The 26209-nt window shown below is 47.7% G+C and overlaps 1 protein-coding gene across 1 annotated transcript in view; it reads left to right on the top strand.

Annotated features, from left to right (window-relative positions):
* The window catches only part of TTLL9 (tubulin tyrosine ligase like 9), a 73940-nt gene that overhangs the window by 35522 nt on the left and 12209 nt on the right, over positions 1 to 26209 (top strand). The window contains 7 exon segments of the mRNA XM_030825406.1: positions 1232 to 1343; positions 2391 to 2576; positions 13388 to 13456; positions 16467 to 16557; positions 18516 to 18556; positions 19552 to 19582; positions 20086 to 20097. Of these exon segments, the coding sequence (XP_030681266.1) occupies positions 1232 to 1343; positions 2391 to 2576; positions 13388 to 13456; positions 16467 to 16557; positions 18516 to 18556; positions 19552 to 19582; positions 20086 to 20097 (542 nt within the window).

Below are 26209 nucleotides of genomic sequence, written 5' to 3'. Positions count from 1 at the left end.
AATCATGACAAACAATGCCACGTGCCATGATGCATGGATACACACATATATACATGATGAAACTATAAAGCCACTGCAGGCCGAGCACAGTGGCTCACACCTGTAATCCCAGCACTTTGGGAGGCCGAGGTGGGTGGATCACCTGAGGTCAGGAGTTCGAGGCCAGCCTGGCCAACATGGTGAAACCCCATCTCTATTAAAAATAAAAAATTAGCCAGTTGTGGTGGTGGGCACCTGTAATCTCAGCTACTCAGGAGGCTGAGGCAGGAGAATCGCTTGAACCCGGGAGGCAGAGGTTGCAGTGAACCGAGATCACGCCACTGCACTCCAGCCTGGGTAACAAAGTGATACTCCGTCTCAAAAAAAAAAAAAAAAAAAAAACCACTGCATGGAAATGATAACACACCAGACTCAGGCTGATGGTTTCCTTTGCGGCAGAAGAGAAGGAGATACAATCAGGCAGGGATAGACAGAGGGCTTCAGTTTTATCTGTACTTTTTTACTTAAAAATAATTGTGAACAATCATGATGGTGTTTTATTTCCTGTGGCATCTTTTTCAAACACCTCCTCCCGGCACCCCAGCTCTGGCACCCAGATTTGGTAGATTGGCCCGGTTTCCTCTCCCTGGCGTGGTGGTGGAGAATGGGATCAGAATTTGGAGCCAGCAGAGCTGGGTGTGGGTCCTGCTGCTGCCATGTCCTCAGTGAGCAAGGCCGTCTTGCCTTAGAGTTCTGGGGATGATCCAAGATCACCTTTGGGGGCTGCTCTGAGGATTTAGTGAGTGGAGAGTTTTGTGAACTGGGAGGGGCTTGCAAAGGTTAGCTCATTCCACTGCGGGCTGCAGGCATGGCAACTGGCAAGAACAAGCGAGGCCGAGTGGCTGTCACACCACAGAGAGTCGTGGGGACTGTGGTTTGAGGAGGGCGTGCCATGTCTGAAGGGGTGGCTGCTCCTCAGCCCAGCTAATAGGTACCAGGAGGCATTCTGGGCTCAGTGATAGCTCAAGGGAAGCCAGCCACTTGGATTTTTGTGGGAGCATTTCCCTGGCTTTTGCTCTGGTCTGACAAAGCACATGTAGGCCAGTGGCACCCATGGCCACCTCCAAGAGACTCCAGAGGGACAAACTGCTGCGTACCCTTCCTCAAGCCCCCTAGGCAGCACCTCCCTGGGCCCTGCAGTGCCAAGGTCCTCAGATCATGACCTTTGTCCCCGCCCCCACCCCACCCCCAGTGAAGGGGAGTGGGATTTCTACTGGTGTGACGTCAGCTGGCTCCGGGAGAACTTCGACCACACCTACATGGACGAACATGTGCGGATCAGTCACTTCCGGAACCACTATGAGGTGAGCTGGGCAGGCGGGAGGGGACTGTGCCAACCAACTCATGTCACTGGGTGTGGCCATGAGCTGGAGCTGGTACAAGGATCAGAACGGAAAGTGTATTGGAAAAGTGTATTAGAAGTGGGATGCAATGCCAAGTGGGAAGTCTGCGGGCTAGCCCTATGGAGAGCCAAATGGTTTCGGGGTATAGGGATCCAAGGCCTGAGGATTGGAGGTCACAGGCTGGTTGGAGTTTCAGCACCAAGATTTGAGGAGCAAGATGGTTTCAGGGTGCAGGGTCTGAAGGGAGAGGATGCATGAATGATTATGGTGATTTCAGGGTGGAGCCAAGTTGAGAAGTTGGGGTCTAAACATGGGAAGGAGGTTTAGAAGGGACAGGACTGGAGGAGGCAGTGGTGGGAGATTTTTAAAGGTGTAGCTTAGTGGTTGAAAGCATGAATTTTTTTTTTTTTTTTTTTTTTTTTTGGAGACAAAGTCTTGCTCTTGTCCCTCAGGCTGGAGTGCAATGGCACAATCTCAGCTCACCACAACCTCTGCCTCCTGGGTTCAAGCGATTCTTCTGCCTCAGCCTCCCCAGTAGCTGAGTAGCTGAGATTACAGGTGCTCACCACCACACCCGGCTAATTTTTGTATTTTTGTTAGAGACAGGGTTTCATCATGTTGGCCAGGATGGTCTTGAACTTCTGACCTTGTGATCCACCCGCCTCAGCCTCCCAAAGTGCTGGGATTACAGGCGTGAGCCACTGCGCCCGGCCAAAAGCATGAATTTTGGAGTCAAGACAGGCCCTGGTCAAATCCTGGGGCAGTGCAGCACCTTCGTTGGATAGTTCTGAGCAATTGACTTAATCTTTCTAAGTCTCAGTTTCCTCATCTGTGAAGCGGGGATAATTCTTGACTAGCAAGCTCTTTCTGGGTCAGAGTTACTCTTACTGTTGCTATTTTGTGGGCCAAAGCCTGGAGGCTGCAGGGTGGCTGGTGGATGTGTGGGGCTGGGAGGGGAGTGGGGCTGTGAGCAGGAGCTAATGGCCGCCTGTCCTTCCCGCCACCCAGCTGACCCGGAAGAACTACATGGTGAAGAACCTGAAGCGGTTCCGGAAGCAGCTGGAGCGTGAGGCAGGAAAGCTGGAGGCAGCCAAGTGTGACTTCTTCCCCAAAACCTTTGAGATGCCTTGCGAGTACCACCTGTTTGTGGAGGAGTTTCGCAAAAACCCAGGAATCACCTGGATCATGAAGCCTGTGAGTGCCCAGTGCCAGGGGCTGGGTGGGAGGGAATGAGTCCCAGGGGCCAGGGCAGGGATCAGGTGCAGACACTGCCTGGGAATTCAGCCTTAGATGCAGTCTGCCTTCCCGAAGGGCCTGCTTTAGCTCCTCTTCTCTGCAGTGTGTGGACCCAGCAGCTATGACTGCCAGCATACAGTAGGTGCTCAATGAGTGTTTATTGAATGCACAAGTGATGTTTAGGATGCCAGGGCAGGGAATTTGGAACCTGTCTTCCTGACGTGCCAAGTGCTTTACCTGTGTTACCCCAATCCTCATAGTGACCCTCGGGGGAGGGATCAACAGCCCCATTTTAGCAATGAAGAACTTGAGGCTTGCTTATTCAAGCATTCCACAAATACTTACTGAGCATGTACCATGTGCCAGGCACAGACCTAGGTGCTGAAGACACAGCCCTCAGCAAGTCAGCCTGGGTCTGTGCCCTTTTTGCAGGCAGACAATAAGCAAACAAAGGAGACCTATGCAGTTGCAGTTGTGCTGTTATGAAGGAGAATGGTGTCAGGAGAGGGATCCACAGGAGGCTCTTCCTGGCTGGGCAGGCTTCTCTGAAGAAGTGGGAGATTGGACTCTGAGGCCTACCCCCTTATTCAAATACTACTGATACACTTACTAGCTGTGTGGCCTCAGGCAGCTTATGCACCTTCTCTGTGCTCCAGTTTTCCCATCTGCAAAGTGGGATTACTGTAATACCTATCACCTAGTGTTAGGGAACGAAACGAGTTAACACAGGTAAAGCACATAGTAAGTACTCAATAAATGAGAATTGTTATAATAATCAGAATTAGTATTGAGCTGCAACCCGAAGGATGCATACAAGGCTGCCTGGAAAAAAGTAGAGATAGGGAAGAGCATCCTAGGCTGAGGGAACTGCATGTGCAAAGGCTTGGAGGAGGCAGCCTATTGGGGCTCAAAAATCTGAGTGGGGCCGAGCATGGTGGCTCATGCTTATAATCCCAGCACTTTTGAGAGGCCGAGGCAGGTGGATCACCTGAGGTCAGGAGTTCAAGACCAGCCTGGCCAACATGGTGAAACCCCATCTTTACTAAAAATACAAAAATTAGCTGGGTGTGGCGGTGGGTGCCTGTAATCCCAGCTCCTTGGGAGGCAGAGGCAAGAGAATTGCTTGAATCTGGGAGGTGGAGGTTGCAGTAAGCCGAGATTGCCCCACTGCACTCCAGCCTGGGCGACAGAGCAAGACTCCATCTCAAAAAAAAAAAAAGAAAAAGAAACTGAAGAAAGGTGAGGGCAACAGCCCACCTACCAATCACTCAGCCCTTTCTGGTGCCACAACTGTCACTCACCACAAAGCCACATGCCACTGTAGCCTTGAATGGCATCATCAAAGCCGTCTGTTTTCCAGGCCTGAGAATGTTCCAGGCCCCCGGGAGGGAGTAGGAGGGCGGAGGGAGCAGCCCTTTCCTGTGGAGCTGAAGACTGGTGTCTGGTGTTGGCTGATGCAGATTTAGCCAATAACACAGGTGCTTGGAGGGGGAACTGACATGGGGCTGACAAAAAAAATGGATGCTCCCAATGGGCACGAAGCCAGGGTGTACCCAGGCCTCCCAGGTTCTTCCCCTGGCCCATCCTGCCTCTCTGGTGTCCAGGGAAGGCGCAGTGAGGAAGGCCGTGGCTGGAGCAGTAGGGATTAGGCTGATGAGCACAGAGTGCTGTGACCTACCAGGGTGGATTCCAGCTCCCAGCATTATCCTCTCAGACAAATGGTAATTTGTGCTAATTGGGAACAGCACTTGCATATTAAATTGATTCCATTCCCAGCCCACAGCCTTTGTTAGCAGCAGACACAACGGCAGCTACAGCTGTAATTAAGAGGAGGCATCTTGGCTCTGTGTGTCTGTGCGTCTGTGTCCTCTCTCCCAAATTGCGAGGCACCCTGTCTCAGGGGTGGAGAGTGGGCGCTTCTGTGCTTCTAGTCATTTCTGGTGTGGGTTCTAATTCTGTGTCCACTGCTTACAAGCTGTATGACCCTGAGCAGGTCACTCGACCCCCTTAAGTCCCTCTGGGCTCATTTCTTCATCTGTGAAATGGAATTAATGAGTGTGTCTACCTTACAGGGTTGTGAGAGAATACAGTGAAGTTACACACATTCGACACATGAATTTACAAATTATATCAAGGGCTTGGCATTAGGTGCCTGATAACTGACCATTTTCATTGTTATTTCCAAGAGTCCAGGAAACACCATCCCTTTGCTCTGTCCCTGGGAAAGCACTAGATCAGTGTTTCTCAAACCCTACAGTGCCCGTGCAGCATCCAGGGACCTGGTGCAATGCAGAGCCTGATTCACAGGTCTGGGTGGGGCCTGGGAACCTGCATTTCTACCAGCTCCCAGGATATGTCAGTGCTGCTGGTCTGTGCATACACTTTGAGTATCGAGATTGTGGAGCAGCGGTTCTCAAACTTGAGGGTGCAGCAGAATCTCCTGAAGAGCTTTTTCAAGCATCCCGCCCACCCCAGAGTATTTGATTCAGTCAGCCTGGTGGGGGCCTGAGAATTTGCATTTCTAGCAAGTTCCCAGGTATAGTAGTCAGGGTTCTCCAGAGAAAGGAAAGCATTAGAGTGTGCGTGTGCGTGTGTGTGTGTGTGTGTGTGTGTGTGTGTGTTTAAGGAATTGGCTCATACAATATTGTGGGGGTTGGCAAGTCTGAAATCTGCAGGGCAGGCCAGCAGGATGGAACTTCAGGCAGGATTTCTATGTTACAGTTTTGAGGCAGAATTGCTTCTTTTTCAGGAAAACTCAGTTTTTACTCTTAAGCCCTCAACTGATTAAATGAAGCCCCGCCCCATGCTATCAAGGGTGATAACTTAAAATTAATGATTGCAGGCCAGGTGAGTCACTCATGCCTGTAATCTCAGCACTTTGGGAGGCCAAGGTGGGAGGATCGCTTGATCCCAGGAGCTTGAGACCAGCCTGGGCAACATAGCAAGACTTAGTCTCTACAAAAAATACGAAAATATTAGCCGAGTGTGGTGGCATGTGCCTGTACTGCCAGCTACTTTGGGGGCTGAGGTGGGAGGACTGCTTGGGCCTAGGAGGTTGAGGCTGCAGTGAGCCGAGATCATTCTACTGTACTCCAGCCTGGGTGACAGAGTGAGACCCTATCTAAAAAAAAATTAATAATTGTAGATGTTAATCACGTCTACAAAATACCTTCGGAGAAACATCTAGACTAGTATTTGACCAAGCAACTGGGCACCATAGCCTAATCAAGTTGACACATAAAATTAACCATCACGCTGAGTTCTGAGGGTGTTACTGGTCTGAGTACCACAGTTTCTGAGAACTACTGGGTTTGAGTATTAATTCCCGGACCTTATTTGGATTCCTTTCAGGAGGAGAGAGTGTTAAAAACAGAACATTGCCCTAAATTTGGAGAATAGAGGGAGAAGAGTCCCCTGAATCCCTCCACTCTTCCCACAAGGCCTGTCTTTGTGACATGGTTGATCTTTGCCCACCCACAGGCAAAAGTTTTCGCATAGTTGGTGTGGCCCAGCCAGTTACAGGGCAGCCCTCGGGCATCTCCTCTGCATTGTTTTCCTGGTGTCTGCCGAGCCTTCATCTTCCTCATCAGTGGCAGCAGAGCAGCCCAGGACTCAGAAGGGAGCAGGCAGCATCATCCCCTCTACACCACCCTGTGGGGACCCTCTTCCCACCAGGCCAGAGCCCCAGCCCATCTTGGAGCTTTTAGGGGAATATAAGAACAGGCTCTTGGGTCTGGCATTTAAAAGTCCAGTGTAAACATTGCATCACTCTTAACTTTCTTCCTATGGAGGCATTCTCCCCTGCCAGCAGTTCAGGCCGTCAGGGTTGGTGGGGAGGTGGGCAGGACACTGACACAGGTCATGGGACCACTGTGGCTCCAGCCCGCCTCGTGGTGCGGGGAGGCGACCGCTTGGCTGTCAGGGATAGTCAGTCTCTCTGTGTGCCCCCCAAGCTGCTTAGGGACAGGGCCTATCTATCTGCTCACCCTGTGTCCACCAAGCTGGTCTAACACTTCACACACGGCAGCGTGCATTCTTGGCAACCAGGGGGCTGTTCTCAGCCTTGGGGGCCTATTTCCAAACTGCAAGCCAGGAAGAGCCACATTTTAACATTCCATCACAGTAGTTTACCCCAACCAGGGCTTCTCAGAATTTTTCACTGAAGCTTTCTAAGAGTCGGGATGCTTTGCTCAGTAAATAATAGAAAATCCAAATAACAGTAGCTTAAACAAGAGGGTAAGACTTCTGTACTGTTTTTATGCCATGGGCAGTTTTGACATCTGGTGAAATGTGTGGAACCTATCACATAATAGTGGTATTTTTTTAACCACTTCATTGAAACGTAATTGGCATACAAAAAGCTGTGCGTATTTAATGTAGACAGCTTAATGAGTTTGGAGATAAGTATGTACCCATGAAAGAATTGTAGTTTTAAAAACATAAAATACAGTACATTCCATTATAAAAGAAGGCAACTATACTGAAAACCCATTATCAAACTGTGTTAGTCTGGGTTCCCCAAGAAACGGATGCCAAGACAAAAGTAAACAGTTTGGCTGGTGAGAAAAAATGGAGAGGGAGCTAGCAGGTGAGGCTGGGAGAGAAGTCAGGCCTCCAAGGAAGCAAAGAAAGAAGAGAGGGAGGGAGGGAGGAAGGTTGGAAGTTTCTATTGCTGAGCAGCCTTTGGAAAGTTCATCAAGGCCCCTGGGAGGCCTCAGCCAAAGTTGGCTGTCAGGAGTCCCCTGTCTCTCAGGAATGGCCGGTCTTCATATACCCTGGGGCTCAGTCACTGACTGGGAGCAGCCCTAGCAAGACACCCTGGCAAACACAGCTAGACCTCAACTGGAAGCCACTGGCACTCTCAGTCAGTTACTCTGTTGGAGTCCTGCAAGGTGCATTGTCATGGCCACCACACAAGCTATTACAAAATTATTTGTGCTATAGAAATATGTGTGCTTTTCATTAACAATTAAAGAGGATCTAACAGCAGGCCCCACAGCTACCATAATTTCAAAGTCAGGAGGAGCATAAACAATATTTTGAGATATCTGCAACAATTGTAATGTGATGTCGAAATCACTGTGATCTCTTTTGATGGCAAAGTCACGGGCATGGCTAACACTCCTATGATTTGTTGCATTCCTAATAGAAAGAAATGTGAAAATTGGCCGGGTGTGGTGGCGCACGCCTGTAATCCCAGCACTTTGGGAGGCTGAGGCGGGCAGATCACGAGGTCAGGAGATCAAGACCGTCCTAGCTGACACAGTGAAACCCTGTCTCTACTAAAAATACAAAAAGTTGGCCGGGCATGGTGGCAGTCACCTGTAGTCCCAGCTACTTGGGAGGCTGAGGCAGGAGAATGGCGTGAACCCAGGAGGCTGAATTTGCAGTGAGCCGAGATCCCGCCACTGCACTCCAGCCTGGGTGACAAAGCGAGACTCCGTCTCAAAAAAAAAGAAAAGAAATGTGAAAATCTGGTTAGGGGTTAGTGAAAATAAAGATGAAAAAAAAGTTTTTTCATTTAAGTTTACAGACGCTAGGGAATTTTTTTAATGAAGAAAAGCTGACTCCAGGGATGGTTTATTAGGTGGCTTAACAGCCCCACCAATTCCCAGCCCAGCAGGCTGGCCGCTTCTCCTAGTTCCCTCTTCACACCTCCCCTGCCTTGGGAATAAAGGAATGCCCTGGCCTCATGTCCTTTTTGAAGAAGACACGTTTTTCCCAGAAGTCCCTGCAGCAGGCTTCCCCTAGCATCCTGCTGGCCCCTGCCTGAACCAATCACATGGCAATCACCATGAGGGCTCAGACCGCCCCAGAGGGCAGGACCACTGGGAGGAGTTGATCCAAATGGGTTCTGTTGGCAGAGGAGAGGAGGGCATGGCTGCATGGGAGACCACTGGCTGTATTCCACACCTGATGAATGCTGCGTGAGGAATGCAGCACCCAGCGACAGGGCACAGGGTGACAAGGGGACAAGGACTTTGGGTGGCTACAGCTGGCACAAAAAGTTATGGCTCATTCTGATAACCCATTCAAATAGTGTTTTCCAATAAAAAATATATCTTTTTATAAAAAGCATAATATGGCTGGGCACCATGGCTCACGCCTGTAATCCCAGCACTTTGGGATGCTGAGGCGGGTGGATCACATGAGGCCATGAGTTCGAGACCAGCCTGGGCAACATGAAGAAACCCCGTCTCTACAAAAAATATAAACATTAGCCAGGTGTGGTGGTTCCCACCTGCAGTCCCAGCTACTCAGGAGGCTGAGGTGGGAGCAGTGCTTGAGCCCGGAAGGCAGAGGTTGTGGTGGGCTGAGATGGCACCACTGCACTCCAGCCTGGGTGACAAAGCAATACCCTGTCTCAAAGAAAAAAGCATAATATTAAAATATTTATCTCCCAAACCACCAAGTAATAGAGCTGCCCCCAGAAGTAGCAGGGTTTATCATGTGATTCTGTGTATCCCCGGCACTTTTCAAGAGGTATATGAGCCCCAGGTTTGTGTAGCACAGATTTAACTATCTCAGATTTGTCACCTGTTAGCTGGGTGACCTTGAGCAATGTGTTTGCTCTCTGTTCACTGGTTCTCTCGGCTGCAAAATGGGGATAACATTAACGTTTATGTCAAAGGGTGTGTGTTTTTCTTCAAGCTTTAATGAGGTAACGTGTATAAATCATGGCGTCTGGCACAGAGTAAACACCTGGTAAGTATTAGCTGCTGGTATTGCCGTTGTTATGAACCATTCTACTAAAGCTCGTATTCCGGTTATCTATTTCAGAGTAGCAAACCACTCCCAAACATAGTGACTTGAAACAACAATCATGCCTTATTTAGTTCATGAGCCCCCAGCTTGGGCAGCGCTTGACAAGGAAGGCTCATCTATGCTCTAGCATCCACTGAGGGCTGGAGGATCCCCTTCCTAGCTGGCTCACTGGCTGGGCTAGCAAGTAGGTGCTGGCTGTTGGCTGGGAATTCAGCCAGGCTTGTGGGCTGGAAGACTCAGTTGCCTTCCAGGTGGGCCTCTCCCTGTGACCTGGGCTTCCTCACGGGATGGCTGCTGGGTTCTGAGGGCGAACATCCTCAAAGAGAGAGCCAGGCGGAAGCTATATTGCCTTTTATGACCTGGCATTGGAATTCACAAATCACTTCTGCCATAGGCAATTAGTAGAGACGCTTCCAGATTCAAGGGAGGGGACACTGACTTTACCTCTTTACAGGGTTCTGGAGAATATATGGGACTGGAAATATTGTCATGATTGTTTTTGGAAACTCCCATCTGCTGGAGCTAGGTATTAGGTGATTTCCATCTCACCAACCCCGATGTAACACCATGCAGGCGGTTCATCTTTCATTCTTTGGGGTTAGTCCCCTAGGAAGGCACCTCCTGGAACAGTCGTGTCAAGTTACTGACAATGGCCCGAACAATAAAGGCATTTTGTTATCTCACAGAACAAGAAGGCTGAGGGTAGGCAGATCCAGGTTTGGGGATGTGCTCGATGATGCCACTAGAGGCCCAGGCTCCTTCTCTCCACCCACCCTGCATCCTGTGTGCTGGCTTTTTGTCATCAGACTTGTCACCTCAAGGATGTGACATGGCTGCTGCTATCACAGGCATCATCTCCACAGACTGTGGCATTCAAAGAAGGAAGGAAGGAGGCCAGGACATTTCTTCCTGATCCCCTTTCTCCCCAGCTCCTTCTCTAATATTTTTAACAAGGAGAAACATCTTTCCTGGAATCTCTGAGCAAATGTCTCCTTAGGTCTGATTGGCCAAAACTGGTCATGTGGTTTCCACCAACTGCAAGGAAAGCTGGGAAAACCTACATCTGGCCTTTCCAGCCTCCCTCATGAGAGGTGGGCTTTGCTAGCAAGGAAGAAGAGGAAGGAAAGTGGCCATAGGGAAGGCAGCCAACAGGGTTGGGGATAGGGGTTCCTAGATCAAAGCATATAAACCTCAAAAGATACCTTTTAATTGAAACTTAATAAAATATAGAAAAGTAGCCAAATTATAGGGGCACAGTATGAATTTTCACAAAGTGGATCCACTCAAATAACCAGCACCCAGGTCATAAACAGAGCGTTCCTGACCCCTCAGCAGCCCTCTCAGGCCCCCTTCCACCTACTCACAACCCCCCAAGGCACTAAACAGCATAGGTTTGCTTTGTCTGCTTTTGGACTTTATATAATTGGAATCTTATAGGATGACTACCTTGTGTCTGGTTTCTCTCCCTTGACATGTTTTGCAGTTCATTCTGTTGATGTGGGTAATTGTACATTATTAGCTATCATTGTTGTATGCTATTCCATTGATTAAATATTCATCCATTGGGGAGTCTCAGGGTGGAGCTATTATGATAGTGCTGCTGTGGGTGTCTGGGGCCGTGTCCATGGTGACATGTGCAGACATTTCTGTCATGTGGGTCCCTAGGAGAGGAATTGCTGGGACATAGGATAGAGGATGCCTATGTTCAGCTTTAGCAGATGCTGCCAGTTGCCAAACAACGTACTCTCGCACCAGCAGTGTGTGCAAGTTCCAGTTTCTCCACATCCTCAACAATAGTTGGTATTATCTGTCTTTAATTTAACCATTCTCAGGTAGTATGTAGTAGTATCATATTGTGATTTTCATTAGTGTAAGAATTAAAGAAAAGGGAGAGAAACACAAAAGGTGGCTTGCCAATCAAGACAGGTTTATTTTAGAGAAAACAAACCTGAGAGGAGCCTTCTGGCTGAGTTAGGTCAGAGCCACACTCTCTTACATACTAAGAGTTTTTAAGGATTCAGGGTGGGAGAATTTATCAGAGGCTTGGACTGCTTCTGTGTCTCTTTGTTGTGCTTATCTGGGAGGGAGAGTTGTGTGTCTGTTCCCATACATCTTTCTGCAGCTGCAGGCATATCCCCCAATTTGCTTTTAGCTTTCCTATCTTAGTGCACCTGAAGGGAAAGGAATGTGCTTATTAAGATCCATTGTTTTACTGGGGCCCATTGTATGAGGGTGAAGTTTGGCAGTTACCCAAGAGACTTTCCCCCCACCTCCCTCTGTGCCCGAGCTCTTATCTGTGTTTTACTGTCTGCTCTTTCTGTCTGCTTGTAGTTAGAAGAGAAGTGATTTCCTTGGAATGCATGAGGCTAGAAAGAGAGCTGGCACTTAAAGTGGCCACATTTGTCCAAGATGACGAGATGACGGTGCTCTTGTTCTGTCAATTAGCACTTCTCTGTTGGTGAACCCTCTGATGAAGTTGAGTGCCTGTTCTTTTCTTTCTTTTTTTTTTTTTTTAAAGACAGGGTCTCACACTATTGCCCAGGCTGTGCAGTGGTGCAATCCCTGCCCACTGCAGCCCTGATCTCCTGGGCTCAAGTCATCCTTCCACCTCTGCCTCCCAAATAGCTGGTACTACAGGGGTGCACTCTCATACCCAGCTAATTTTTAAAGCTATTTTTAGTAGCAATGAGGTCTCAAGGTCTTACTGCATTGCCTAGGCTTGTCTCGAACTCCTGAGGTTAAATAATCCTCCTACTTCGGCCTTCCAGAGTGCTGGGATTACAGATGTGAGTCACTGTGCCCAACCTATTGTATGTTTACACTGGTAATCTTCTTTCATAAAATGCCTGTTCAAGTCTTTTGCAAGGCCGTGAACTGTTGGAAGCTCCTGATGCACACTGATTAGTTGCTTTCTAAAATTGCTGTGCACATTTGGCTGCCCCTGAGCCATCACCAGTGCTCCATAGAGTTTTTGGCACCCAGTGTTCTGGGCACACACAACCCTGAACCAGGGTGCACAGCATGGCAGGTGGAGCAGGGGCCCTTTGTGCAGTAGACAACCTGTACAACCACACCTGACAGCCCTGCATGCCCCTATCTTGTACAGAGAGCCTCGGGTGGGCCAGGTGGGCCACGCTCAGAGGAGAACAGAAGGAAATGAGAGTTTGCAGTTATGCTGGAGGTAGGATGACTTGGGGGATCTGCTTAGTGGCTGCAAATACCTAAAGGACTCCTCTGGCACCCAGGAATCAGCTTTGTTCTAGGAGGTCCTAGAAGCCAAAGCCAGACTGGCCAGTTTTAGCTCAACACAGGTTAGGCTGTGAACGTTCCATGAGGTCTGGGTTATTCCTTAATGCTCGACATACAGTATGCACTTCATATATACCTTTTGGATGACTACTTAACAAAGCTATCCTGTAACAAAATGGGCTGTGTTTGGCATGGGTGGGGGGAGGTAATGAGCTGCTAGGCACTGTGAGTGTGCAAGGCCAGGTAGGAGGACTGTTGTCCTTCTACAATGCTAGAAGGGGAGTAATGCCTTTGTTGAGGACCACTCCATATGAGATCAAACATTCTCTCAGCCCCTAGACTCTGTGGAGCTATGAATTATCCATGCTGGGGTTCAGTAAAGGCTGGCTGATTTCAGTATTAGCCGAAGCAAACCCTAATTAGGAAGGCAAATTGATTTCCAAAAAAAGATTTGGATGATATGTTCCCAGGACTGTTAGAAATGGCTTTTTAATTGTCTGTTCTTTTGCATTATTCATGCAAATGTACATCTTTATGAGCTAAGTCAGTCTCCCTCTTCCCTTCCCTTCCCTCTCTCCCTCTGCCAGGGTTAGCACCTTCTCTGTTCCAGCCCCTTCAGCTAGCCTTCCTCTGGGGAGAGCTGGGGGCTCATAAGGAAAAAGAGACAGATATGCTGGCGAGAGCTCCCAGCCACGGGGGCCAAGAAGGAACCACGCAGAGCTAAGAGCTGGCTTTCTGCCCCCATCCCATCCCAGGTAGCCCGGTCGCAGGGGAAAGGCATCTTCCTCTTCCGCAGGCTGAAGGACATCATGGACTGGAGGAAGGTGAGCCTGCCTCTTCCCCCTTCCTCCCTGAACCCTCCTCTGACCTTGCCAGCAGGAGGGGCCACTCCTTCCTGCCATCAAAGCTCAGAGGGCTGGTGGAGAAACTCTGCTCACAGGTCTGCCCATTGGAGCAGGGTCTCCAGAGCCAGATTGTCCAGGTTCAAAGCCTGACTTTGCCACTCAATCACTCAATAGCTGTGTGCCCTTGGGCAAGTTACTTCACCTGTCAGTGCCCAGTAAATGGGGATGGTAATTGTACCTGCTGAGGATGCAGTGAGCTAATAAGCAAACACACACACACACACACACATTCTCACACACACCCACACACCCAGCACAGTGCCTGGCACTCAGCGCTCAATGCACATTCTTTATCTGGGCCTCCTGCTCACATGGCTGGGGAGAGTTTGGCTGATTCTTCCTCAGGGCCTAGACTGAGCCTCGGGGGCAGCTCCCTCCCAACCCCAATCCATTCTTGTCCCAAGACACAGTACAGTAGAAATCCTGGTTCAAATCCTGCCTCTCCCACTCAGCAGCTGTGTGGTCTTGGGAAAATGACCGAAGCCCTCTAAACCTGAGCGGTGACGATGGTGCAGGGTGGGTGGGAGGAGCAGGATGGCTAAAATCCTATAGGACCAGCCCCTGCTGTACCAGGAGGCTCACAGCAGTGCTCAATGTCTTGACTCCTCCCATGAAACTGTCAGGGCACTGCAGGGAAGAGCTCAGCAGCCTGGAGGCCCAGCCTGCCTGGAGCACTGTCAGTCCCTCTGGCAGCCACGTGAGTGGAGGTAGGGCTGGGCCCGGGTCCCAGGAAGGCAAGACCTGGCTGCTTCTGTCTTGACACAGCTGAGTGGGGAACAATGGTGGGTGAAGCAGGTCTACCCTGAGAGCCAGTGCTGCCTGCCATTATTGGGGCTGTTGTGTCACCCCATCAAGTGTGTGACCCTTGTCTTTGAGTGAAGGGGACAATAGGTGGGAGAGGCGTTTGCAGCCTGCGAGGTGCTGTGCAGATGCATGAGAGCATTGCTGTCTTCCAGAGCTGGGCTGGCAGGTAGAGAAGGAGCAATGTCCTCGGGGGCCCATGGGTGGTGTAGGCAGCACTGTCCAACAGAACTTTCTAGAGGGATGAAAATGGTGGATATCTGTGCTCTCCAATGCGGTGACCACTAGCCACATGCAGGATGTTGAGCACTTGCCACGTGGCTGGTGTGACTGAGGACTGGATTTATAATTTCATATCCTTTTTAAAAATTGTGGGCTGGTAACAGACACATGAAAAAATGCTCATCATCACTGGCCATCAGAGAAATGCAAATCAAAACCACAATGAGATACCATCTCACACCAGTTAGAATGGCGATCATAAAAGTCAGGAAACAGCAGGTGCTGGAGAGGATGTGGAGAAATAGGAACGCTTTTACACTGTTGGTGGGACTGTAAACTAGTTCAACCATAGTGGAAGTCAGTGTGGCGATTCCTCAGGGATCTAGAACTAGAAATACCATTTGACCCAGCCATCCCATTACTGGGTATATACTCAAAGGATTATAAATCATGCTGCTATGAAGACACATGCACACGTATGTTTACTGGGGCACTATTCACAATAGCAAAGACATGGAACCAACCCAAATGCCCATCAGTGATAGACTGGATTAAGAAAATGTGGCACATATACACCGTGGAATATGATGCTGCCATAAAAAGGATGAGTTCATGTCATTTGTAGGGACATGGATGAAGATGAAAACCATCATTCTCAGCAAACTATCGCAAGGACAGAAAACCAAACACTGCATGTTCTCCCTCATAGGTGGGAACTGAACAGTGAGAACATTTGGACACAGGAAGGGGAACATCACACACTGGGGCCTGTTATGGGGTGGGGGGAGGGGGGAGGGACAGCATTAGGTGATATACCTAATGTAAATGACGAGTTAATGGGTGCAGCACAGCAACATGGCACATGGATACCTATGTAACAAACCTCCACGTTGTGCACATGTACCCTAGAACTTAAAGTATAATTAAAAAAAAAATTGTGGGCTGGGCATGGTGGCTCACACCTGTAATCCCAGCACTTTGGGAGGCTGAGGTGGGCGGATCATTTGAGGTCTAGTTCGAGACCAGCCTGGCCAGCATGGTGAAACCCCGTCTCTACTAAAAATACAAAAATTAACCGTGGTGGCTCTCACCTGTAATCCCAGCTACTTAGGAGGCTGAGGCACAAGAGTTGCTTGAACCCGAGAGGTGGAGGTTGCAGTGAGCCGAGATGGTGCCACTGCACTCCAGCCTGGACAACAGAGCAAGACGCATTCTCAAAAAAAAATTGTGGTAAAATATGTAACATGAAATGTACCATTGTAACCTCTTTTAAGTGTGTGGCTTTGTCACATTACGTGCCTTCACATTGTTGTGCAACCACCACCACCACCGCCGTCCATCTCCAGAATGCTTCATCTTCCCAAACTGAGACTCTGTAACTGTTAAACACAAGCTCCCCATTCCCTCCTCTCCCCAGCCCCTGGCAACCCCCATCTACCTTCTATCTCTAGGAACTTGACTACTCCAGGTACTCATCTAAGTGGAATCAGACAATATTTGTCCTTTTGTGTCTGACTTATTTCACTTAGGCTTATGTCTTCGAATTTCATCCATGTTGTAGCATGTAATTTCATTTACTTTTCATCAAGGTAAATGTAAATGGCGTCTTGCGGTCAGTGACTGCCCTACTGGGCAGCACCAGTCTAGAGGTTAAACACAGGCTCTGGGCCTAGACCGTGTAGGTTCACATCCCAGCAACACTACTGACTGGCTGTGTGACCTTGGACAAGTTACTCTCCCTCTCTGTGCTTCAGCTTCTATTATGTGAAATGGGAATAACATTAGTACTTACCTGATAGGGTTGATTTAAAGATCCAATGAGCTACACAAAGTAGTGTCTAACACAATACCTAGTACACAGGAAATGTTCCATAAATAAATGTTCAATTATTATTATTACAACTAGGACACAAGAAGCTCTGACAACCAGAAAGATGATATTCCCGTGGAGAACTATGTGGCTCAGCGTTACATTGAAAATCCCTACCTGATAGGAGGTGAGATGGCTGTCTCTGCTCCTGCTCTTCCATTGCATGGTCATCAAACAGTCAGTCAACAAGCTTTGACCAGCAGCCTGCCAAGGGCCCAGCCTGACACCAGGCATGAAGGGATGCATGGAAAGAGATGGGTTCTGCAGTCTCCCACCTCCTAGCCGTTGCCTGTACAGTTCCCTCTGCCTGGCATGTCCATTCCACTCCCTTCTTGGTTCAGGAAAATTCTCCTCCTTTAAAAACCAACTTATTCATGCATTTATCCAACAAATATTATAAAGCACCTACTTGGTGGCAGCACTGCCCTGAATACTGGCTGCCCCCCACCCTGCTCTCCTGGAGCTTACACCCGCGATGAGCAGGCTGCAATAAACCAGAATACAAACCACAGGACAGTCCCATGCAGTGCTGGGTGCTATGAAGTCAGTCAAGCAGGGTAATGGGACAGAGAATGACATGGGGGCCAGGAGGTGGACATGTGAGCTGAGACCTGAGTGACCACTGGGAGTCACTGTGGGTAGATTTGGAGGGAGAGGAATGCAGGGAGGAGGAATCGCAAGGGCAAAAGGCCCTGAGGTGGAACCCAGCCTCCTCCCCGCAACCTTGGCGCATTTCCCCAGGTGGGCTAACATCTGCTTTTCTCACTCGGGCTCTGGGAACTACAGGCACATCAGGCATGCCTGACATCACTGCAATAGTGTTAATGCCAGTTGTCTCCTCCCACTGTCCTCTGGCAATTACCTTCCCCAGGGGGCAGCCCCAGGCCACTTCTCTCTCCCCCATAGTGACCCCATCCTGTCTGTGGCTTAAACACCACCCAAAGGCCAGTGACTCCCAGCTCTCTGTCCCCAGCCGAGACCTTGCCCCTGAACCCCAGATCCTTATGTCCAGCAGCCTGTGACATCTGTCTTGGGCATCTGCCAACCACTCAAACCCAACACATCCCAAATACTGCCCTCCCATCCCTCCACCATGCCTCAGCTTCTCCACTGAGGACACAGCTAGAAGCCAGGAGCCATTCTGGGTGTGTCTCCCTTCCCCCGCCACATCTGGTTCTCACCAAGCTCCCACAAGCTCTTTAATCTGTCTGGCCACTCCTCTCACCTCCACCCCGGGCCTGGCCACCATCCTCTTCCTCCGAGACAACCACGCCCGCCCCCTCACTGGTGTCTGCCGCTGCTCTGCCCACTTCACTCCACCCCAATGTGGCAGCCAGAGGGAGGAGACACCCTTCCGTGGCTTCCCATGGATTGTGAGACAAAACCCCAAAACTGCATGGGACCTGACCTCTGCCAGCCTAACTGACCTCATCTCCTTCCACTCTGCCCTTGGCCCAAGCTCTTTCCCCGTCCAGACTGTTCTTGCAGTTCCTTTTGCCCAAGGTCCTGCACCACTCTGGGCTGGGCAGGCACCTTCTCTCCATGAAGGTCACCACTCTCCATGGGGGTCTTTGGCCACGGAGTTTCAAGACTTTCCCCCAAGTTGACCCCCACGCACCCCTCCCCCACCTCCCATTATTCTCTCTTTATACCTTGTGCAGTTTTTTTGTTGTTTTTTTGAGACCATGTCTTGCTCTGTCACCCAGGCTGGAGTGCAGTGTCACGATCATAGCTCATGCAGCCTCCATCTCCTGGGCTCAAGCGATCCTCCTGCCTCAATCTCCAGAGTAGCCGAGACTACAGATGTGCACCACCATGCGAGGCTAATTTTTTTGTAGGCACAGAGTCTCACTATGTTGCTTAGGCTGGTCTTGGATTCCTGGCCTCAAGCGATCCTCCTGCCTCAGCCTCCCAAAGTGTTGGGATCACAGGCATGAGGCACTGTGCCTAGCCGCTTGTGTAGTTTCAGCGGGAGCTTCGTGAAGGCGGGGTTTCCTCTCTATCCACTGCTATTTTCCCAAAACCTAGCACAATGTCTGACGATCAATATTTGTTGCACAAATTAATTCTTTCCTTGCCTGACAGGCCGCAAGTTTGACCTGCGTGTCTATGTGCTGGTGATGTCGGTGAGTAACGAAGGTGGGGGCCCTCCTCCAGCAGGGGTTAAAGGGTGGCTAGACTAGGGAGATGGGGGGAAGAGGCCTGGGGGCAGCTTGTGTGAGCTTGTCTGGTTTTATCTCTCCCTGGCAGATCCCCGAGGGTCATCTAGGGATAGGGTGGGGGCAGGGAGACTTGTCTGAGGTTTACCATCTTATATGCCCCAAAATCTAGATTTGCCCTCTCTCTGCCCTTCCTTATTCATTCGGTCATCCACAGCAGACATTTATTGAGCACCTACTAAGTACCAAGCCCTGGCACTTAGCAGGTTTTATCTCATTCAGGCCTCCTAATAACCCAGAGAGGCAGGTTCTATTATTATCCTCCCTTTATAATGAGAGAACAGATACAGAGGTTGTGAACCTTGCCCAAGGTCACGCAGTTGGTGAGCAGCAGAGCTGGCATTCAAATCCAGGCAGCCTGGTCTCAGAGCCGACTCTCTTAACCAGGGAGTGGCTATATTCCCTCCACCCATTCATTCCTTCATCCAGCCAATGTTCAAATCTTTTTGCTGGGCACAGGATACAGGAGTGTCCAAGACAGACTCCACCCCTGTCCTCCTGGACTTCACCTTCATTTTATTTCCTTCTGTATCCCCCTCCACCTGGGGAAAGGAGGGGATAGAATCAAAGAAGCCTGGTGTAAAAGCAGGTGCCTGAAGGATTATTTGGGAAAGACATAAGGGCACTCCGGGTGGAGGAAACGATAGGTGCAAGAGCTAGGCGGTGTGAGAGTGCTTATATATATTCCCTTTCCCTTCTCTCTCTCTGTTCCCACCTCTGCCTTAGTACATCCCACTGCGGGCCTGGCTCTACCGGGATGGCTTTGCCCGATTCTCCAACACCCGCTTCACGCTGAATAGCATTGATGACCAGTGTATCCTGGGATCCTGCCTAACCACCCCCGACACACCTACCCCTTCCCACACTCTGGCCAGTCCCAAGTGAACTCCTTTGTCCCACAGGTGTTTGCTGAATGCCTGCTGTGGTCTGGGCGTGGGAGACAGTATATGAGATAGGTCTGGTCCCTTCCCTCTGGGAGCTTCCAGTTTTGTGGGGGTGATTCCATGGGAGAGGCCAACTCTGCTCAGAGCAGCTCACCGCAAACTGCTCTTCCTGATGATAGTTTTGGTGCTAGGCCTAACATTCACATCTACTTATATTCCTAGGGTCGGACAGTTTTAGCCCCTTTGGAGAACATTTGCATCCTTTTATGTGCCTCTTTCTTCAGTGCCTAGTCATTGGCTCACTCATTCATTCAAGTACAATGCTATTTTCACCCATCTGATTGGCAGAAACCAAAACTTTAATAACACACTGTCCTGGTGAGGCTGGGAGAATACATATGTTGCTGGCGGGATTGTAAATTGATTGGTATGACTCCTTTGAAGACAATCTGGTAAAGATCTGTTAAAAGACAAATGCACATGCCCTGTGACCCAGCAATTCCCCTTCTGGGATTTTATCATCTTACAAGCATATCTGCAGTATAGGACAAGACAGGCTTCAAGGTCATTCACTGCACAGCCTTGTTTGTGAGAGAAAAAAAATAGGGAACATTGAAATGAATGGCTCCTTTATACAGTGGAATACTATGAAGCTGTTAAAAAGGAATGGGGAAAGTGCTTTAGGTACTGATAGGAAACAATTTCCGAGATATATTGTTAATTGGGAAAAAAAACAAAGTATATCTAGAACAGTATTTGAAAGTATGTTCTCGTTCATGTTAAAAATTATATCTGGTCAGATGTGGTGGCTCACACCTGTAATTCCAGCACTTTGGAGGCTGAGGCAGAAGGATCACTTGAGGCCAGGAGTTCAAGACCAGCCTGGGCAACATAGTGAGCTCCTGTCTCTGAAAAAAATAAAAATAAAAATAAATTAGCCAGATGTGGTGTCACATGCCTGTACTCCCAGCTACTCAGGAGGCTGAGGTGGGAGGATCACTTGAGCCCAGGAGTTCCAGGCTGCAGTGAGCTGTGATTTTGCCCCTGTATGCCAGTCTGGGTGACAGAGCAAGACTGTATCTCAAAAAAAAATTATATATCTCTCTCTGTCTATATATATATGTTTGCTTATCTGTACATAGACATCTCTGGAAGAACAGACAAGAAGCTGGGTGCAGCGGCTCACACCTGTAATCCCAGCACTTTGGGAGGCCAAGGCAGGTGGATCACCTGAGGTCAAGAGTTGGAGACCAGTCTGACCAACATGGTGAAACCCCATTTCCACTAAAAATACAAAATTAGTTGGGCATTGTGGCACCTGCCTGTAATCCTAGCTACTAGGGAGGCTGAGGCATGAGAATCCCTTGAACCTGGGAGGCAGAGTTTGCAGTGAACCAACATCACGCCATTGCACTCCAGCCTGGGTGACAGAGCAAGAATCTTGTCTCAAAAAAAAAAAAAAAGAAAAGAAACTGGAAATCTGGAAATAGATGTTGCCTTTGGGAAGAGAAATGTGAGTGGATACAGAGGTAGAAAGGAGATGTTTCCTTACATACATTTTGTGCATTTTAACTTTTGAGCCATGTGAATGTATTATCTGGTCAAAATAGACACATCAGAAGAAGTTTTAAAGATCTTTAGGCCTGAGCCTCAAAAGAAAAGAGGTAGACAATCCAGCAATATTTAGGAGGCAAATGGGCGGGACCAGATGACTTGCACATGGGAAAGATGGAAATGGGGGTGACGCTCCTCAGCTTCGGGTGTGGACAACCCAGCCAGTGCTTTTAGCCCATTTGCATCTCTCTGCGTTAATTTCCCCCATTCAGTTGAGTATGTGTCCAAGGTGTTGCATGTGCATTGCCTGCGTGTGAAACTGCGATTAGACCTTTCTGAGTATTTTTTGCAATTTGTTTTTTTCTATTTTGCCAACGTCAGCACTTCCAGTACGTTCATTTTATTTCGTAATTCTAACAAGCATTTATCATATGCGAGTCATCGAGTTTAGTTTAATTGCCACCTACTTTTTTTTTTTAACTAAAGTTAAATAATACGTGTAAAGCACTTAGAACAGTGGCTGGCCCAGAGTGACCTCTCAGTAAATGTTAGTGGTCCTCCTCTCCCACTTAAAAATGTTTGCACAGCTCTGGGCATCATGGGGACTTTTTAAACAAATCAAGCCCTCTCCCAGGGCTAGTTTCTAGTTAATGAGGCTTTGCTGTTTTCACAGTGAGTAAATACACATTTTCCACCCCTTCTTTTATATTGTTTTAAATTTTTAATCTTGAAATATTAATAGAAAATAATTTTCTATAAATAGAAAACCTCAGGAAAGACTATAACAACCCATGCATTTACCATCCAGATTTAACAGATTAATATTTTATCATATTCGCATCAGATATTACATACCAACTTTTAAAATAATTTTGGATCACAAAATAATAAACATTTTTAACCTGACTTTATTATATATAATATATATAGTTTATACATAATTATTCAAATATGTATTTGCATATAGTATATCTATACATACACAATACAAAAATATTCATTGAAACACTGTATATAATAGTATACAGTCATCACCATTGATCCCTTAAATCTCCCTTGAGGGATGGTGAAATGAATGATAAAGCATCTATGTGATGTTGTGCATCTGTTGAAAGCAATGAGATAGGTCGAAATATCATGACATAGAAAGGTATCTAAAACGGATGATTAAGTGAAAAACAAAATGTAAGATGGAGGACCTGGTATATTCATGTTCCCATTTTTGCCTTTAAGGAAGAATGTTTCTGTTTAAGAAAAAGTATGAAACGATGTTCATGATTCACTAATCTATCTTACTGATTGATTGATTGACAGTTTCCCTGTCTGTTGCCTCCGATTGAGTACAGTGGCGGGATCACAGCTCTTTGCAGCCTTGAACTCCTGGGCTCAAGTGAACCTCCCACCTCAGCCTCCTGTGTAGCTGAGACCACAGGCACATGCCACTATGCCTGGCTAACTTGTTTCTTGTAGCAATGAGTTCTCGCTATGTTGCCCAGGCTGGTCTCAAACTCCTAGGCTCAAGAGTGTGACCTTGATTCAACAGTTTGAATCCTCCCACCTTGATCTTCCAAGGTGCTGGGATTACAGGCATGAGCCACCGTGCCCAGCCTCACTAATCTATTAACTCTGAAAACTGCAGAGAATTAGAATCAGGTCAGGAAACATTTATTTTAAACTTTATACAGGTCTATTATGAATTGTTTCTACAATGGATAGGCCTTTAATAATAAAATAATAAAATATTGAAAGGATATAGTTTTATAATAAAAGTGGTATAGCTCATGAAAATCAAATCAGAAAATTCAGAACAGTACAAAAAGGAAGAGAAACCTTCTCTAGGCATATTTTCTAGCAAAAACTTCTTACTATTTTTGTGTATTTCCTCCCAGGCTCATTTGTAGGGAATTTTGTTGTCATTCACCTTTTATATATAAATGATCCCACTGTATAAATATAATCTTTTCTTGCACTAAACATTATCAGCAGTATTTTCCTTGTAGACTTTTTTTTTTCATTAACAAAAATATTCCACTGAGTAGGTTTCCTGGTTTTCTAATCCCCCATGCTGCAGGCATTTGGAAAGTATTCAATTTCTTGCTATAGTGACACATAATGCTGCAAAGGAACATATTTCTTCATAAACCTTTTACAGCATTTAAGATTTTTCCTTTGGATGGTGTCACAAAGGTGTAAATACTGAGTCAAGCCCATCTGGCCAGATTGCTTCCCAGAAGAGTCCTTTTATCTTTTTACCCTCGCTGGGCGTGGTGGCTCACGCCTGTAATCCTAGCACTTTGGGAGGCTGAGGCAGTCAGATCACTTGAGGTCAGGAGTTCGAGACCAGCCTGGCCAACATGGTGAAACCTGATCTCTACTAAAAATACAAAAATTAGCCAGGCGTGGTGGCAGGCGCCTGTAATCCCAGCTACTCGGGAGGCTGAGGCAGGAGAATCGCTTGAACCCGGGAGGTGGAGGTTGCAGTGAGCCGAGATGGTGCCACTGCACTCCAGCCTGGGCAACAGAGCAAGACTCTGTCTCAAAAATAAATAAATAAATAAAAATAAAATATTTTTACGCTCCTATTGACTGGTCCATTTCATCCCAACTCCCCAGTCCTGGGGACAATTGTTTTAAACAGCCATTTCTGAAATGACTGGGCACATCTAGGTGAAGCAGATAGGGGAATTCATTATATGATTCTTGCAAATATTCTGTGAGTTTTGAAGTTTTCAAAATGAAAAGATTTTTTAAATGCCACTGACTTGATGAGGAAGCAGAGTTTTGCCTTAGAATTAGCATTTCTTGGCCGGGCGTGGTGGCTCACGCTTGTAATCCCAGCACTTTGGGAGGCCGAGGCAGGCGGATCACGAGGTCAGGAGATCGAGACCACGGTGAAACCCTGTCTCTACTAAAAATACAAAAAATTAGCCGGGCATGGTGGCGGGCGCCTGTAGTCCCAGCTACTCGGAGAGGCTGAGGCAGGAGAATGGCGTGAACCCGGGAGGCAGAGCTTGCAGTGAGCCGAGATTGCGCCACTGCACTCCAGCCTGGGCGACAGAGCGAGACTCCGTCTCAAAAAAAAAAAAAAAAAGAATTAGCGTTTCTTCCAATTTTCATTTTCCCCCATTTGCATGCCTTTGAAATTATGTATCTTCTATTACTAGGAACTTTGAGCTTTTTCCCAGATGGGGTCCTACTAGCTTTATTTTCTCTTTTATGTTTGTCCATATCCTTTACTTAGTAAATAAACAGTCATACTTTTTATTGTTAATTCATGTGGGATTTTCATGTGACAGAAACAGACTATTGCATTTGCTACACATCCTTTCTGTGGTCACTGATTTTTTAATTTTTGTATTGACATCTGTTCATTTTTATTTTCAGATGCTTGACGGCTTACCTGTCCATTGGTTTCCTCTGTGATTTTTACCATCATTTCTAAACTAAGAAGTCTTTTTCTCCTAAAGATTTCACAGTGAATCAGTTCTGTTTCTCTGTGGATTTACTTTGATTGTATGTTTACTCTGCTACTTGACCATTGGTCCATTGAGACCTGGTTTTAGGTTCCTCTCTAGAGATGGGAGGCTCTGAGGTTGGCTGACCCATCTCTCACCCCTTTCTTTTAGCCTCTGCTTCTCCTCTGCTCCTAAGGAGGCCTGCTGTCTCCTCCACAGCAGGCAGGAGCAGTGTGTGAAGTGTGAAGTTCTGGGAGCCGTGCTTCCTTCATCTGAAGAGAGCTATTCCCCCTCTTCAGCCAGTAACTTACTTTGCCCCAGCATCCTCTTTTCCTTTTTTTTTTTTCGAGACAGAGTCTTGCTCTGTTGCCCAGGCTGGAGTGCAGTGGCACAGTCACGGTTCACTACAGCCTCCATCTCCTGGGCTGAAGCGATCTTCCTACCTCAGCCTCCCTTGTAGCTGGGACCACAGGCACGCACCACCATGCCCAGCTAATTTTTAAATTTTTTGTAGAGACTGGTCTCACTATGTTGCCCAGGCTGGTCTCAAACTCCTGGGCTCAAGCAATCCTCCTGCCTTGCCCTTCCAAAGTGCTGGGATTACAGGCATGAGCCACTGCACCTGGCCTTCTCTTCTCCTATTTTTTATAGCAGCTTTATTTGGCCATAATATCTTCATATATTGAGATATATATTGAGATGTATATTGAGCTTTACTGAGATATAATTCACATATCATACAATTTACCCAGTTAAAGCATGCAATGAAATGGCTTTTATCGTATCCACACAACCATTACCACAATCAGTTTTAGAAAATTTCTTTTTTTTGAAACAGGGTCTCCCTATATTGTTTATGCTGGTCTCGAACACATGGGCTCAAATGATCCTCCCACTTCAGCCTCCTGAGTAGTGGATACTATAGGCATGAGCCACCATGCCCAGCTATTTTAGAACATTTTTGTCATCTCCCCAAAGAAATTCCATACCCATTACCCGTCATCCCCTATTCCTCCCTAGACTCCTCTCCCAGGCCTTTGCAGCCACTTACTGTCTCTGTGGATTTGCCTATTTTGGACATTTCATATAAATGGAGTCATACACTACGCAGTCTTTTGCATCTGACTTCTTTCACTTGGCTTGTTTCTAAGGTTCTTCTATGTTGTAGCATGGATCAGTACTTCATATTTCTTTTTGTTTGTTTTTTTGAGACCAAGTTTTGCTCTTGTTGCCCAGGCTGGAGTGCAGTGGCACCATCTTGGCTCACTGCAACCTGTGCCTCCTGGGTTTAAATGATTCTCCTGCCTCAGCCTCCCAAGTAGCTGGGATTACAGGTGCCTGCCACCATGCCCGGCTAATTTTTTTGTATTTTTAGTAGAGATAGGGTTTCATCATGTTGGCCAGGCTGGTCTTGAACTCCTGACCTCGGGAGATCCACCCGTCTCAGCCCCCCAAAGTGCTGGGATTACAGGCATGAGCCACTGTGCCTGGCCTTTCATATTTCTTTATTGCCAAATAATATTCCTTGTATAGATATATCACACTTAGTAAAATGGGTATACCATTTTATCCATTGATGTTGTTTCTACTTTTTGGCTATTATGAAAAATGCTGCTATAAAAATTTCATGTACAAGTTTTTGTGTGGACATATGTTTTCATTTCTTT

This window comes from Nomascus leucogenys, chromosome 13 (genome assembly GCF_006542625.1).
Source record: "Nomascus leucogenys isolate Asia chromosome 13, Asia_NLE_v1, whole genome shotgun sequence".
In the NCBI taxonomy this organism is placed as follows: domain Eukaryota; kingdom Metazoa; phylum Chordata; class Mammalia; order Primates; family Hylobatidae; genus Nomascus; species Nomascus leucogenys.
The sequence above is the reverse complement of the archived record's forward strand: the minus strand, read 5'-3'. Positions and strand labels throughout refer to the sequence as shown.